At 40.6% G+C, this 15,986-nt stretch overlaps 1 protein-coding gene across 1 annotated transcript; it reads right to left on the bottom strand.

The window, feature by feature from the left end:
- Positions 1–2,376: 2,376 nt before the first annotated feature.
- On the bottom strand, positions 2,377–15,750 carry LOC125486953 (zinc-binding protein A33-like). Its single transcript, XM_048616562.1, has 6 exons — positions 15,326–15,750; positions 15,148–15,243; positions 14,821–15,054; positions 8,561–8,583; positions 7,105–7,220; positions 2,377–6,422 (listed from the first exon to the last, which is right to left on the bottom strand). The coding sequence occupies exons 1-6, from the start codon at positions 15,734–15,736 to the stop codon at positions 5,872–5,874; spliced, it is 1,431 nt and encodes a 476-aa protein (XP_048472519.1). The 5' UTR covers positions 15,737–15,750; the 3' UTR covers positions 2,377–5,871.
- Positions 15,751–15,986: the final 236 nt, after the last annotated feature.

The raw sequence follows: 15,986 nt of genomic DNA, 5'->3' as shown, positions 1-15,986 counted from the left end.
CATTATATAGGTTGCATTCAGTACAACTTGCCCATTTTCACCGACTCTTATCTCTGAATCGTACTTCTTCATCTTTACTTCTGCGCTGGCCTGTTATTCATAATCTCCTTATTTACCTACCACTTTCACATCTCACTCTCTCTCTTTCTGGGCTCCATCTCCACCTATGCGCTCACCTCTCCCCTTCCCCCTCCATTCCCCCAATTTTGGCTTCAGTGTAAATACCATTTCCTCCTAGCTGTTAGCATTTCTGATAAAGTGTCTCACTGGACTCAAAATGTTAAATGTGCTTCTTTTCCATAAATGTCAGATCTGCTCGGTTTCTCCAGCAATTTCTGTTTTTTTTTCTCAGATCTCCAGCATCCCAGTTATTTGCTTTAATGAAGATCTGAACATCCATGGCTGTAATCAGCCATGCTGATAATATTCTGACAATGTTCTAAATCCCTTGCATGATGGTTGTCTTTTGTTTGGAAATTGGGTAATATCTTTAGCAGTCATGTTTTGCAGTCCATTGTATACATAGCTATCTTACGTCCCCCTACTTTACCTTAGTTAGTATTGCCTGGTATATTACCCACCTTTCTCTGGTTTTTACTCTTTAATCAATGTTATGAGGAATCACATTTCCTCCTAGTCTTCTTTTTCTTATCTAATGGAAATATTTCATCTATTTACATCCCAAGCTCCTTTATTTTTTTATTTGGTCATTTCTTTTTTTTGTCAGAAGATTTACACCAGAGTGGTCATGTTTCTGGAGGAGTAATCCAGGACTCTGAACTAATGGCCTGGAGAAACAAGTTCAAATCTGAGTGTGGAGGCTATGGGAGTTCAAATTCAACCAACTAAAAACAAATCTGAAAGAAAAAGACCGGGAACCTTCTCATTTGTTTGTGGGTTCTCAAACAAGATTGGCTCACTAATTTGTTTTAGGGAGAGAAATATGCTGTCTTTGCCTTATCTGTACTATGCACAGCTTTGTGTTTGATTCCTACCGTAGCTGCCCTCAAAAAGGTAGTGTGCCCCCAACTTCTCCGGGTAGTTATTTCTACTTGCTATTTTCTTCACCCAAGTTTCATTCACCAGAACAATAAAGAAAGAAATGGCCTGGGTGATCTTACCATACTTGCACCATTCTTACATTGCTATTAGTTCACCCTGTTTCTCCAGATCCTTTTGGCACATATCTTCAATGTGAACAGACCTATTTCTAAGTAACAAATTCATCATTCCTCAACACTACCCACCTTCCACCATCCAGAATATCCTGCATCTTTCCAACTATATCCTAAACATGTTCCCTGACTTTTGAGATAACAAGGTGTGGAGCTGGATGAACACAGCAGACCAAGCAGCATCAGAGGAGCAGGAAGACTGACATTACAGGCCTAGACCCTTAGAAGGGTCTAGGCCTGAAATGTCAGCCTTCCTGCTCTTCTGATGCTGCTTGGCCTGCTGTGTTCATTCAGCTCTACACCTTGTTATCTCAGATTCTCCAGCATCTGCAGTTCCTACCATCCCTGACTTTTGATTTTTTTTTAAAATTTCATAATGAGTTTGTCTTCTGTGCTAAGTGTCAGTGCCTGCTTAAATGGAATGTTGGACAGTGTTAAAGATGCTGAATCGGCTACACTCGTTTTTTATATCAGCAGATTATTCTGGTTTTCCTAGTGCTGTTATAAAGATATTCCTGCTTACAGTGCATCCTCTGATTACTATTAGCTTGATTTTCTCCACCACTAACTTCTGTTTCTCACACGCCCTGTATTTGTAAAATTCCCCTTCTTAGCTGCCCAGGTGACTTGACCTCAATATTAAGTGTCAACATGTCAACAATACTAAGCACTGACACAATGGATGTATTATTATCTACTTGCCACTTTCTTCCAACAGTTCATATGTCTCAAAAGACCAAATTTTTGCCTTCAGATTATTTGCAGCTGTGATTGGGCAGTTCAACATTTTATTATTTATTCTTGCACGTATTCACACCGCAAAGATGAGTTTTGTTTTGTGTTTGTATACTGCCATCATCTGCTGTGTGTTAGTATTTGTGCTTTGTTATTTCAGGCGAGTATTTCTGAGGAACAAAACATAGCATACTGTCCAAAAATAACTGAGGAACATTGGAAAAAACCATATTGCAGTGTTTGTGTTAATTTCTGCTATTACAGATTTCAGTTAAATAATTAGTTAAGATTAATAGCCAGACACAGTCAGCCTCTGGGTGTATTGAGTAGCACTGACAAAAGACATCCTCAACCCTAGTGCATTAATCTTTTCCTGTTTCCTTATGAACAATTTGAAATCCTGAATAAGAATAAAAACTTTCAGATTGCTGGACAAAAATGAAAAGATTATTCATACTTCAAGAAGTGAAGTGGAGACATATAATGTGTTTATTTCATGGATTAGAATTCATTAGAACACAATGTTTTAAATGAAACACAATCTATTTTTGAAAGCTGTCACCCAGTTGCTACAGTGAAATTGGTTCCTGTTACAATGGGGCCATCCATGATAGGCTGAGTAAATTAGGCCTCTGCTTCATGGAGTTTAGGCCAATGGGTACTTAGTTTATTGAAACGTAAAAGATTCTGAAAGGGCTTCACTGTGTAGACCCTGAGATTGTTCCCCTGATTAGGGAGTCTAAAACACTCTGGCATAAGGCCCTGATTATTTAGATCTGAAATAGACAGAAGTACTTTTACTCGTGATTGTGAATCTTTGGAATTATCTACATACAAGAATTGTGAAGACTCCAATGTTCAACATACTGAAGGCAGAGATGGACAGATTTTGTATGTTTTAATGTATTGAGGGAAATGGAAATGAAAGTGAAGCTGAGAAAAAGGATCAGGCGTGGTCATATTGAATGTCAGTCCCAGCCTGGTCACATAGTTTTTATTCCCTTACGGTGTCACTTTTAATTAACTTGTTAATACAAAACATTGATCTCAATCATTAACAATGTTATAGTGGGTCTTTCAGTGGATTAAAAATGGACAGCTTACATAGATATTCAGAACTTAGGTCAAATTACGTTGAGTGATAATAGAGAAGAGAATGTCAATCGGAACTGCTCACAATTTGAAATAAGAATAATGAGTGGATGTGAAGCAGACAGAACACAAATCAAAAAGTTATTGGGAAATAAAATGAAGGAAGTGGCAAAGTAATAGATCGGTGGTGTCAGGAATTTGGTTTCAATACCTACAGGAGAACTGGAAAGATTAGAGATGCAGGACTATAGTTTCTCTGACGATGGGTTGTGAACAATTTACATTATTAACCAAAAGAGTTATGGTGTTGAGATCTCAATAACTGGAGATTATCCACTGCTTGTCCATTATCACAAATGTATTAAATCATTAAACCCGGCTTTTCACAGTATATGTGGAATGAACTGCTGAAGGAAGTGATAAATGCAGGTACAGTTGCAACATTTAACAGATATTTGGACAGGTGCATGATTAGGAAAGGTTTAGACAGATATGGGCCAAACACAGTCAAGTGGGACTAGTTTAATTTGGGAAACTTGGCATTGATGAGTTGGATTAAATGGTCTATTTCCGTGCTGTATGAACCTACGACTTTATGTGGCCGGGAGAGTGCAGGCACCAGAACGGCATTTGCCCTTGTGTTTGAAATCAGTTGACTTAATCTGACACAGAAATGAAGAAAAGTCAAGGTATGGGGTGGGCAATCAATCAACAGATGGCATGACACAACAGATGGCTGAGTATAAGAAATAGGATTAGCATTGATTAGGGTTGGTTTGTTGGCTTTGCTCTTCCAGGTCTCACAAAAATATAAACAAACTTAGACTATTTTTCAAGGCAGCCTCCTTTGAGGATGTGAAGAGCAGTAAGCTTAGAGTCAGAGTCATACAGCATAGAAATAGGCCCTTTGGCTTATCATGTCTATGCCAACCAACAAACACCAAACTGCACTAATCCCATTTACCTCCAATTGGTCCATAGCCTACTAGGCCCTGGCATTTTAAGCACTAATCCAGATGCTTCTCAGGCAGCACGTTCCATATTTCTACCAACTTCTGGATGAAAAACTTCTCTCTCAAATTTCCTGTAAACCACTTACTCCTTGCCTTAAACTTATGCCCTCTGGTCTGAGACACGTCTGCTATGGGAAGAGATTCTCATGATCTACTCTGTCTATACCTCTCACAATTTGGTATTAGTCAATCAAATACCGTGTCAGCCTCCTCTGCTTCAAGGAAATCAAACCGAGCCTATCCAGTCTCTTATCAAAACTGAGACTTTTCATCCCGGGCAATATCTTGGTAAATCTCTCCTGCACCCTGTCCAGCACAATCACGACCTTCTGATTGTGTGACAAACAGAACTGCACACAGTATTCCAAAAGCAGTAAGAATACCTTGCTCCTTATTCTACACCTCAGCTAATGAAGGCAAGATCTTGTAAACCTTCTTCACCACCCTATCTACCTGTGCTGGTACATTCAGGAATCTATGGACTTGGACACCACAGTGCCATTGTTTCTAAGTACTACGAAGGGTACTATCATTCATTCTGTATGTCCTTCCCTTATTGGGCCTCCCAAAATGCATCACTTCACATTTATCCGGAATAAATTCCATCTGTCATTGCTTTGCCCAATTTACCAGCTGATCAATGTCAGACTGTAACCTGAGATGATCCTCCTCATTTTCATGTCAACTGCAAAGTGACTAATTATAAGTTCTACATTCATATTCAAATTGTTGATGTAAATGACAAATTGGAAGGGTCTCAGTGCTGAACCCTGTGGTAAGCCCATTTTGGATCCAGTTTGCCAACTTGCCTTAGATACCATGAGCTGTTACCTTTTGGACCAATCTTTCATGTGGAACATTGTCAAAGGGCTTGCTGAAGTCTATGTAGACAAAGTCTATGCTTTTCCTCTCATCTATCTACCTGGCCACCTCTTCAAAAAAACTCAATAAAGTTAGTGAGACATTATTTCCCATGCACAAAGCCATGTTGACTATCCCTAAACAATCCTTGCCTTTCCAAATCATGTAGATCCTGTCTCTCAGAATTCACTCCAACAACTTAACCACCAGTGACATCACGCTCACCAGGCTGTAGTTCCCTGGCTTTTCCTTGAAGCCTTTTTTAAATACTGGCACAACATTAGCCACCTTCCAGTCTTCCAGCACTGGCTGTCGATGATACAAACATCTCTGCTAGGGTCCCCATAATTTCTTTCCTAGCTTCAAACAATGTCATGGGATATAGTCAATCAGGGTCTGAGGATTTATCTACCTTTATGCATTTTAAGACCTCCAACACCTCCTCTTCTGTAATGTGGACTGTTTTCAAGACATCAATATTTACTTCCCTAAATTCCCTAGTTTCCATAACTTTATCTACAATAAAGACTGAACTGAAGTATTCATTTAGGATCTCATCTGTCTCCTGTGTTTCAACACGTAGATGGCCTTATTGATATCCTCTTCAAGGATCTCAATTCTCTCCCTCGTTACTCTTTGGCACTGAATATATTTGTAGAATATTTTGGATTCTCCTTACCCTTATCTGTCAAAGCTATCTCATGCTTCTTATTGCCTTCCTGATTTCTCTCTTAAGGATATTCCTATGCCCCCTATACTCCTCAAGGGAATCACTTAATCACACTCTCTATACCTAACATATATACCTTCACTCAGAGGGTAGTGGGAATCTGAAATGTACTGCCTGGGAAGGTAACGGAGGCCGGAAACCCTACAACCTTTAAAAAATATTTGGATAAGGACTTTAAATATCATAACATTGAAGGATATGGGACAAGTGCTGGAAATTGGGATTAGTGAGACTTTAGTGGTAGTTATGTTGGTGCACAGATCTTTCAGTCTTCTTTAATGCCACAAATGGCCAGTGGTGCAATATTTTTTCCATGATCATCCAGTCCTGGGCAGAAAATGGGAAAGATCTTCTCATTGAAAGTGTGGGTGAAAGTGTGGAGATGGGACATGTTGTCTGCATTATAAAATGACACTTGTCCACCCTCATAGTCCAGGAAAACACCGATCTTTTGGGGTGTAATGCTCAGTGTGAGAGGCCTCAGTGAGTTGGCACAGAGGGCAAAATATTCACTTGAATAAAGTAGCCCAACAATCCAGTATATAGGCTCAGGCTGCAGTCCGATGCTCCCTTTCCTGTCCATTGACTCTCTAGCTACTCCCATAGTCCATTGAGTCTTCTCCCTCACCTCCACCTCCCAGTAATGTCTCCCTGACGTGAATCCTTCTGATCCCAGGACACAGGGCCAGGGATCAAATCTCTCCGGGGAGTCTGAGAGCTGCTGCTGTTTGTCTCCGAGCCTCACACTGGTCTGGTCTTCAGACAGAATGAGCCGGAGATTCGCTGTGTTAGGATCCAAAGTCAGTGAGGCTGGAACTGGGGAAAAATTAAAATAATGCCATTAGAGGGAGCGGGAGACACAGAGAGAGTATGAATGTGAGGGAGGCAACACAGAATGAGGGTGGAAGAGGAATAGGTGGTGGGAAAATGAAGGTAAGGGGCTGAGGAGTGCTGGAGAGTGGAGAGAAAGTTGGAGACAGAGGGAGAGAGTTAAAGTGGACCGAGAGTGTGTGTGTGTGTGTGTTATTTCTTCCTGAAAAGCAGACAGATTTTCTTACACAAGCCTCACTTAATCTCGCCCTCAGACATGAGGCACAAAATTAAATTACAATATACATAATAGAATTGGCACCAAAAATAAAATAAAGACAATTGTATGGACTAAGTTTTGGAGAAAGATGCTGAATGAGAATACAAGGGAATAGAAGGGAGTGTAATGGGTTGAATGAAGGAGAGAAGCAGCTGGTGAGGTGAATTTGAAACAAATACACTGGATGAGGAAATGAGAAAGGAAGCGAGAGAAGTGATAACATGGGGCAGATAGAATGGGGGCAAGTAGAGATTTCAGGAGGGGAATGGAGGTAGAAAAGTATGCTGAATTTGCAGAGAGAATTTGATTATTATTGTAGATGGTCTCAATTTAATTAAGGACCTTGGACCCCATGTGGTCTATTCACAACTGAATTCATAATCAGAAAATTTGTTGCAAGAGCTTTACCAAGGTTAATGTCATCAATCATTTCTCTCAATGCTGTATACTGTAAAGGACCATTGAAGATTCCAATTGACAGTGCACCATCAGCTATTGAAAGTGCTTGATTTTCCTCAGTAATCCTGTAAACATTAAAGAAAGGATGTTGTCCATTTGAATTTATTGGAACATTTTTAACAATCAAATCATCAAAACTTCAGCATTTTCTATCATACACAAAATGTGGCAGAAAGTGAAATGTCAATCTTGATTCTGTAACTAAACAAAAGATAACTTTTAAATGATAGCCCTGTGCCCAGAAGAAAGACCCACTTACTGACACCAGATTAACTGAACATCTTGAACATCTCTGATTTTAGTTACTGCCCATTTGGTGTTTGACCTTCCAATTGGATTATTATTGTTAGATGGCCTTGATTTCCTCTCAGGATTTGGAGTCCCTTTGGTGTATTCACAACTAAATTCATAAGCAGAAAAGCCATTGTAAGAGCTTTGCCTTATACAAGGTCTGGAATTCCCCATTAAACATCTCTATCTTTAATTCTGTTTTCTCCCTTAAAATGTGCCAAACCCTACATCAACCATCTGCCTGAATCGGTATTGCTTTTGAGTTACCAAGACATAACATACAGTAGGAAATTAAAGACATTAAGCCTATCCATGTGCTGTGTTTAAAGAAAGTTTATAGAACAAAGGCAATGGTTGAAAACACCCAAAAGCTTCATTTCTAAATTATTACTGCACTCATGAAAAAAAAAACTCACAGATTACTGTGTTCCTCTACTCTCGCCTCTTGGTCATTCCTAATGCAAGCTGCTGAACTACCAATGGCAGTGCCTCAGCTGTTGAGTCATTAAAATCCAGAATTCCCTTGCACAGTGTCTTCACTTCTCTGATTCTCTTTGTTTATTTAAGGTAATCCTTTAAATGATTTCTGTCACAACTGTCAATATCATCTTCATGATTCTGTCTGAATGTTTTCTTACACACCTGTTTAATGGTTGGGACCTTGTATTACAGCAAAGTCTCTCAATAAACACATGATTTTGCTGCTGTGGATGTTGACGTTAAAAAGCGAGTTTGTATTATAGTGTAAAAAAGTCATCTTGCCTTTAAAGCATGACTTGATTGGGTTGGCCAGGAACCATGCAGAGGCAAGGATGGCCATTTGCTGGAAACATGGAACATAGAAAGTGAAAAGTAATACAGACAGTCTACATGCGACAGTGATCAGTTCAGGTCATGGAACATTCTTACCTTACGTCTTGTCATTGAGCACAATATTGTACATCAATTGTATATAATCTAATACAGTTCCAAATTGTCAAATAGTACGTTATTATGCAAGCACACGTGATCAATCAGCCAAGTTATGGTCGCGTGAAGACTGGCAAATTAATACTGTGGCAATAACCAGGAAATAAATATACAGGACTGCATTTCAGTACAGAGTGTGTCCTACCTTGTCTCACAGCAAGCTTCCTCCTGAAACAAATTAAATACAATGAGTGAGATTGATGGTAACAGATTTCAGGAGGAGACAGACAGTACGATTTATATCTCCAAGTTCCTGAGCTGAAATGAGCAGACAGCAGAAGTGTAAAATAATGCATTTTGAAAACAAGTTGGTGGAGAGGCAAAATACACTGGAACTCAACATTAGTCCCTGTGATGATATTTTAAGAGATGTGTTCTGTCCTGTTTCTCTTGAAGAGGGATATTGTCACAATTGTGTTGAAATGTCTCCTTCAGATAGGCAATTGGTAAATAGCTTTGAGTTCTGCCTGGCTGTTTTTGAGTACGAATAAAAGAATCAAGAGTGGGCAGGATCAGGCTCACACAGACCCAGAGGACTTTGGTTTTGCTTTCAGTTAGTTGAGTAGGTTTTTGCTGACTGCTAGAGCTGTAAGCTTGAGTTCTCTGCTGCTCCAGTGACATTTCAGACAGAAAGGCTTCCTCTTCAAACTCAAAAGGGGCAGATTGTTTCTTTCAGTGTTTATTTCTACAGGACTGGCAAAAGACAGTATAACTGTTTCGCTGAACAGCCTTTGCCAAGGGATGCTGCCGAAATTGGAACAGTTGTTGATTAGTGGTTAAATAATCCTTTATCAGGTTAAGTATTTCAATCAAGTAAAGTTATGCCAATTCTTCTTTTTGATGTATTTTAATGTGTTATAAGGATAAAAAGTGTTTTGATTAAAGCTTAGCAGTGGACAAATTAAATGATATCTGGAACATTGCACCTTCTACTTGCATTTTAAGAAAATATAAAAGTTAGGGTCTATGCTACCTCCATAATATACTTTGGGTGTCTGGTCTGGTCCAAACCATTCATAGTGATCGAGTCATACAGCATGCAAGCACACCTTTTGGTCCAACTCATTCATGTCGAAAAGATATCCTAAACTAATCTAGTCCCATTTGCCAGCATTTGGCCCATATCCCTCTAGGCCCTTGCTATTCATGTACCCATCCAGATGCCTTTTGAATAATGTAATTGTACCAGCCTCCACTACCTCTACTGGAAGCTTGTTCCATACGTGCACTACCCTCTGTGTGAAAAAGTTACCCTCAGGACACTTTTAAATATTTCCCCTCTCACCTTAAACCAATGAGCTCTAGTTCTCGATTATTCTACCCTTGGAAAAGGACCTTGGCTATTCACCTGTTCATGCCCCTCATGATTTTGTAAATAAGATCTCTATAAGATCAGCCACCATCCTCCAGGTAAAAAAGTACCAGCCTATTCAGCCTCCCCCTTTATCTCAAACCCTCCAATCCTGGCAACGTTCTTGCAAATTTTTTATGAACTCTTTCAAGTTTAACAACATCTTTCCTATGGCAGGGAGACCAGAATTGAACATAACACTCTAACAACGGCCTCACTAATGTCCTATACAGCAGCAAAATGATATCCCAACTTCTATACTCAATTCACTAACAAATAAAGACAAGTGGACCAAATGTCTTCTTCACTCTGTCTACCTGCAACTCCACTTTCAAGGAACCGTGCACCTGCACCCCTACCCTTTTTGTTTGGCAACACTCACTAGGACCCTTCCATTAAGTGTATAAATGGCTTACCTTACCAAAATGCAACACCTTATATTTACCTAAATTAAACTTCATTTGCCACTCCTTGGCCCGTTGGCCCATCTGATCAAGGTTCCATTGTACTCTGACATAGCCTTCTTCACTGTTCATTACACCACCTATATTGGTGTTATTTGCAACCTTACTAACCATATCTCATATATTCACATCCAAATCATTCATATAAATGATGTGTGGAAGAATAATTCAAGTGTCAAGAGCAATTAGATGTAGAATGTAGCTAAAGCTTAGAATTAGAGGTTGGAATGATGGAAAAATAGGTCAAGTAAGAGATATGCGACAAATTGTTGCATATCTGTAGAAAGCTTAGAAGCTGTTGTTCAATGTTGACCCAAAGCTTAAGACACGTTCCGCTTAAAGATAACGTATCAGCAACCACAAGCTGTGGAACTATGATGTATGACAGGACATATGGCCTGCCTTAAGGGGATGTGATAAACTGTGTACGTGCTTATCTGCTTGAAACAACTGTGTCAATCTATAATGGCGTGAATAAGTATTGCCTTGTTTTTGTACTCATCGGAGACTACAGACCTGACCTTTTGTCAGCTTTGGCTCCCCCTGATATCATGAATAAAGCCTCTTTACCTCAAAGTCTAAAGCTCCAGTGTGTGACTAAATTAATATCTTCAACATGATGAAAAGCAGTGGATCCAGCACTGACCCTTGCAGCACACTGGCCAAATGTTTCCAGTCTGAGAAACAACACTCTACCATCACACTTTGTCTTCTACCTTCAAGCAAATTTTGTATTCAATTGGCTAGATCCCCTGGATCTCATGTGGTATAACCTTGCTAACAAGTCTACCATGCAGAACCCTTATCAAACGCCTCACTGAAGTGCATTTGGGCACTGTCTACCACTCTGTCTTCAATCTTCTTTGACACCTCTTCAAAAAAACTTGAATTAGTGAGACATGGTTTCCCACACACAAAGCCATTTTGATTATCCCAAATCAGCCCCTACCTTCCCAAACATAAATCCTGTCCCTCAGAATCCACTCCAAAACTTACTCACCACTGATATCAGGCTCACCAGTCCATAGTTCCTTAAGCTTTTCCTTATCAAAATTTTAAAATAATGGCACCACTTTAAAGTTTTTGGGCAGCATGGTGGCTCAGTGGTTAGCACTGCTGCCTCACAGCACCAGGGAATGCAGTTTGATTCCATCCTTGGGTGACTTCTGTGTGGAGTTTGCACATTGTCCCCGTGTTTGCCTGGGTTTCCTCTGGGTGCTCTGGTTTCCTACCACCATCCAAAGATGTGCAGTTTAGGTGGATTCGCCATAGTTTCCAGGGATATGCAGGCTAGGTGGATTAGCCATGAGAAATGCAGCATTAGAGGGATAGTGAGGGGAGGGTAGGTCATGGTAGGATGCTTTTCAGAGGGCTGATGTGGACTCGATTGGCCGAATAGCCTGCTTCCAGATTGTAGTAATTTTATGAATAACCACCTTCCAGGCTTTTGGCACCTCACCCATGGCTGTTGATAATACAAATATCTCACTAAGTGATGCAGCAATCTCTTCCCTTGTCTCCCACAAAGTCCTGGGGTACACCTGATCAAGTTCCGGGGACGTATCTATCTTTATGCGTTTAAGACATCCAACACCTCCTCTTCTGCAAAATGACATTTTACAAGACATCACAATTTATTTCCCTAGCTTCCATGTCCTTCTTCACAGTGGCTACTGACATGAAATATTCATTTAATATCTCATCTACCTCCTGTGGTTCTACTAATAGATGGCATTGTTGATATTTAAAGGTCCTTATTCTCTCCCTAGCTACACTTTTGCCCTTAATGTATTTGTAGAATCTCTGATTCTCCTTAACCCTATTTTCCAAAGCTATCTTGTCACTTTTTGACCTCCTGATTTCCCTCTTAAATATATTTCTATTGCTCTTACACTCCTCTAAGTATTCACTCAATCCCAGTTGTCTATACCTGATATATGCCTCCTTCTTTTTCTTGACTACAGCCTCAAATAAAGTCATAGAGTCATACAGCATGGAAACTGACCCTTATGTGCTGACCAGACCTCCCAATCTGACCAAATCCCATTTGCCAACATTTGACCCATATCCCCCTAAGCCCGTCCTACACCTGTACCCGTCCAGATGTCTTTTAAATGTTGTAATTGTTTCCACCTGCACCACTTCCTCCGACACCCATTCCTTACACACACCGCCCTCTGCATTAAAAATTTACCCCTCACATCCCTTTTAAATTTGCCCCCTCTCACCTTAAACCTATGTCTTCCAGTTTTGGACTCCCCTAACCTAGGTAGAAGATCTGATCTATTCACCCTGTCCATGTCCGTCATGATTTTATGAAACTCTATAACATCGCCCCTGAGCCTCTGATACTTCAGGGAAAGAAACCCTAATCTATTCAGCATCTCCCTATAACTCAAAATCTCCAGTCCCAGCAATATCCTTGTAAATCTTTTCTGCACTCTCTCAAGTTTAACAACATCCTTCCCATGAAGGGGAGAGCGTGCCATTGGGAAGATTGTAGAATACAATCACTTCTTTGAGGACTTACACAAGGACTACAACTAATTAAGGAAGTCTTTTCAAAGATTGCTGTTTACCCCAGAAGATTTGCAGTCAGGACTGTTGAGGGTACACCTAGAATTACTGTGAAGTACTGCTTTATCATAAAAGACTACATGAGATTTTGAGAGTCATCCAGCATTCCCTATACCTACTAGACTTGTCCTTCACATTAACAGGAGCATATTGTTTCATTAATTCATTTTTGAAGGCCTTACACTTTCCAACCATCCTTTTATCTGCAAATAGCCTCCTCCAATCAACTTTTGAAAGTTCCTGCCCAAAACCATCAAAATCGGCCTTACTTCAATTTAGAATGTTAACTTTTATATCAGGTCTATCCTTTTCTGCAACTATTTTAAAACTATTAGAATTGTGATCACTTGCCCAAAGTGCTCCCCCTCTGACACGACAGTCACTTCCCCTGCCTCATTTCCCAATGGAAGGCCAGAGTTTTCTCCTTCCCTAGTAGGTACATCCCCATATTGACTAAGAACATTTTCTTATACACACTTAACAAGTTTCTCTCTAGCTGAGCCCTTAACACTATGGCAGTCCCAGTCAATGTTTGGAAAGTTTAAATCCCCTGTGATTATAACCCTATCATTCTGATAGATATTTGAGATTTCCTTGCATATTTGCTTCTCAATTTTCTGTTAACTCTTGGGAGGCCTATAGTACAATCCCAATATGCTGATCATCCCTTTCTTATTGGTCAGTTCCAGCCATATAACTCCACTTGACATTGTCCCAGGAATATCCTGCCTAAGTACACCCATAATGCTATCCTTGGACAGCACGGTGGCTCAGTGGTTAGCATTGCTGCCTTACAGTGCCAAGGACCCAGGTTAAATTCAACCCTCAGGCAAGTGTCTGTGTGGATTTTGCACATTCTGACCATGTCTGGGAGGGTGCTCTGGTTTCCTCCCGCAGTCCAGAACTGTGCAGGTTAGGTGGACTGGCCATGCAGAATTGTCCATAGTGTCCAGGGATATGCAGGCTAGGTGGATTAGCCATGGGAAATACAGGGTAACAGGAATGGGGTGGGCCTGGGTGGAATGCTCTTTGGAGGGTCGGTAGGGACTTGTTGGGTTGAATGGCCTGTTTCCACACTGTAGGGATTCTATGATCTTGTGCAAAAATGCTACTCTCCCTGCTATCTTGCCTCCCTTTCAATCTTTCCTATGACATCTATACTCTGGAACATTAAGCTGCCTGTCCTACTCCTCCCTGTGCCATGTCTCTGTAATGCTATGATATCCCAGTCCCCTGTTCCCAACCATGCCCTAAGTTCATCTGCCTTACGTGTCAGGCCTCTTGCATTGAAATAAATGCATATTAATTTATCAGTCTTATCGCATTCTCTGCCTTGCCCTTACTTGCTCTGGCTATTTAACTTGCTCTCCTTATCTACTTACAAATCTCAGACTTATCTCTTTTCTCACTTTTTTTTTGGGACCCCCTTACTCATTTAAAGCCTCCTGAGTCACATTGGCAAATCTTCCTGCCAGGATATTGTTTCCCTTCCAATTCAGCTGCAACCCATGCTTCTTGTACAGGTCATTTCCACCCCAGAAAAGATCCCAATGGTCCAAAAATTTGAACTCTTGCCCCTTACACCTGCTTCTTTGCCATACATTCATCTGCCCTATCCTCCTATTCCTACACTCATTAGCACTTGGCACCAGGAATAATCCAGTTATTACTACCCTCGATTACCTACACAAAGACACACTCCCACTCACCACATGTAACTAAAACTGGATTACATTGGGAGTTCCAAGGCAATATTAAATTTGGGCAAGACAAATATCACAGAACAAATTTCAGAACAGGAATAACTTATTCCCAGGATATTGCTGGTGTTCCTGTGATTCTGCAGACAGTGTAGGAATAGTTAGCCCAGTGACAACGGCAGAACTATCCAGGGATAGGCACGAATTCGGATAATTCTGATTCTACTTTTTTCAGTGAATGACATGTAAACTTGTTAGTTACTGTGAGTTATTTTGTTACTGACTGAATTCACCCAAAAATATATTCCCTCACCTTCAGAAATGTCATTTCGTCTTTTTCCTCCATCTGTTTCTGCAACTTTACGAGAGTCTCGTCAATAGAATTTAAATTATCCTGAATCTCTCGAAGGTTTTTCTCCATTGCTTCTAGAATCCTCTTCTCTTCTTCCCTGAGATCTCCGAGGAAACGCTGCTCTTTTTCAGTGACAATCTGGCGCATTTTAGTGAACTCGGATGTGATGTGGGTCTGCAGACTGCTCGCTTTTTCCTACCAAATGAAATGTGAAACGTCACTAATGTCCCGCGATAAAAGGAACAAAAATAACCGAGATCCCAGAAAATTAGCATAGGGAGACCTCACCTTCATTTCAGAAATCTTCCGTTTCTGGTTCAGTTCCATTTGTAGAACTGATGATTTCCTCTTCCTGAGAGAATCTAATGAAGATTTCAGCTGGTCCTGGAATTGAGAGAGAAAAGAAAATACAGAAACGAAGGATCGAATCACGGAAATGTGTTGAAATGAAGCGTGCCCTATTTACCATATAATTTTCAACAGCTTCTTTAATCGGAATGAAGTGGTGCTCTTTGTGTTTCCGCGAATCTCGACAGATCACACAGATCAATTTCTTGTCAGTTTCACAGAACAGCTTCAGTTCTTCCTGATGATCTTCACAGTAAAGTTTGCTTTTCTCGTCTTTCGGGTTCAGATTTAAATGTCGAACTTTCTCGGCCAGATTTGCTAAGGCCCGATTTACCGTGAGGTTTCTTTCCGGAAACTGCTTTCTACATTCCGGGCAGGAGTTTGTCCCCTTCTTTTCCCAACTTTGGGTGATACAGGAGCAGCAGAAGTTGTGTCCACACTCCAGTATTACAGGATCTGTGAAAAAATCAAGACAAATTGGACAAGTTGTCTCTTCGGTGAAACTCTGAAGGTGCTGTGTGGAAGCCATGTTGATTCTCAGCACTTCCTAACTTTCAAATTGCTTTCACCTTCGATGCCCCTGCGCTGCTGTAGTGCCCTCTAGGGAATCATGAGAGTCTGTGCGTAAGCAGAACCGCGATCTTCCAGTAGCTGGTCATTTTAACCCAGCGTCCTGCTAGCGTGCCCATGTGTCTGTCCTCGGCATGCTGCAGGGCTACAGTGAATCACAATGTAAACTGGAGGTACAACATCTCACCTTCCGACTAGGCACTTTACAA

The sequence above is a fragment of the Rhincodon typus genome, chromosome 35 (assembly GCF_021869965.1).
Source record: "Rhincodon typus isolate 14 chromosome 35, sRhiTyp1.1, whole genome shotgun sequence".
Classification (NCBI taxonomy): domain Eukaryota; kingdom Metazoa; phylum Chordata; class Chondrichthyes; order Orectolobiformes; family Rhincodontidae; genus Rhincodon; species Rhincodon typus.
The sequence above is the reverse complement of the archived record's forward strand: the minus strand, read 5'-3'. Positions and strand labels throughout refer to the sequence as shown.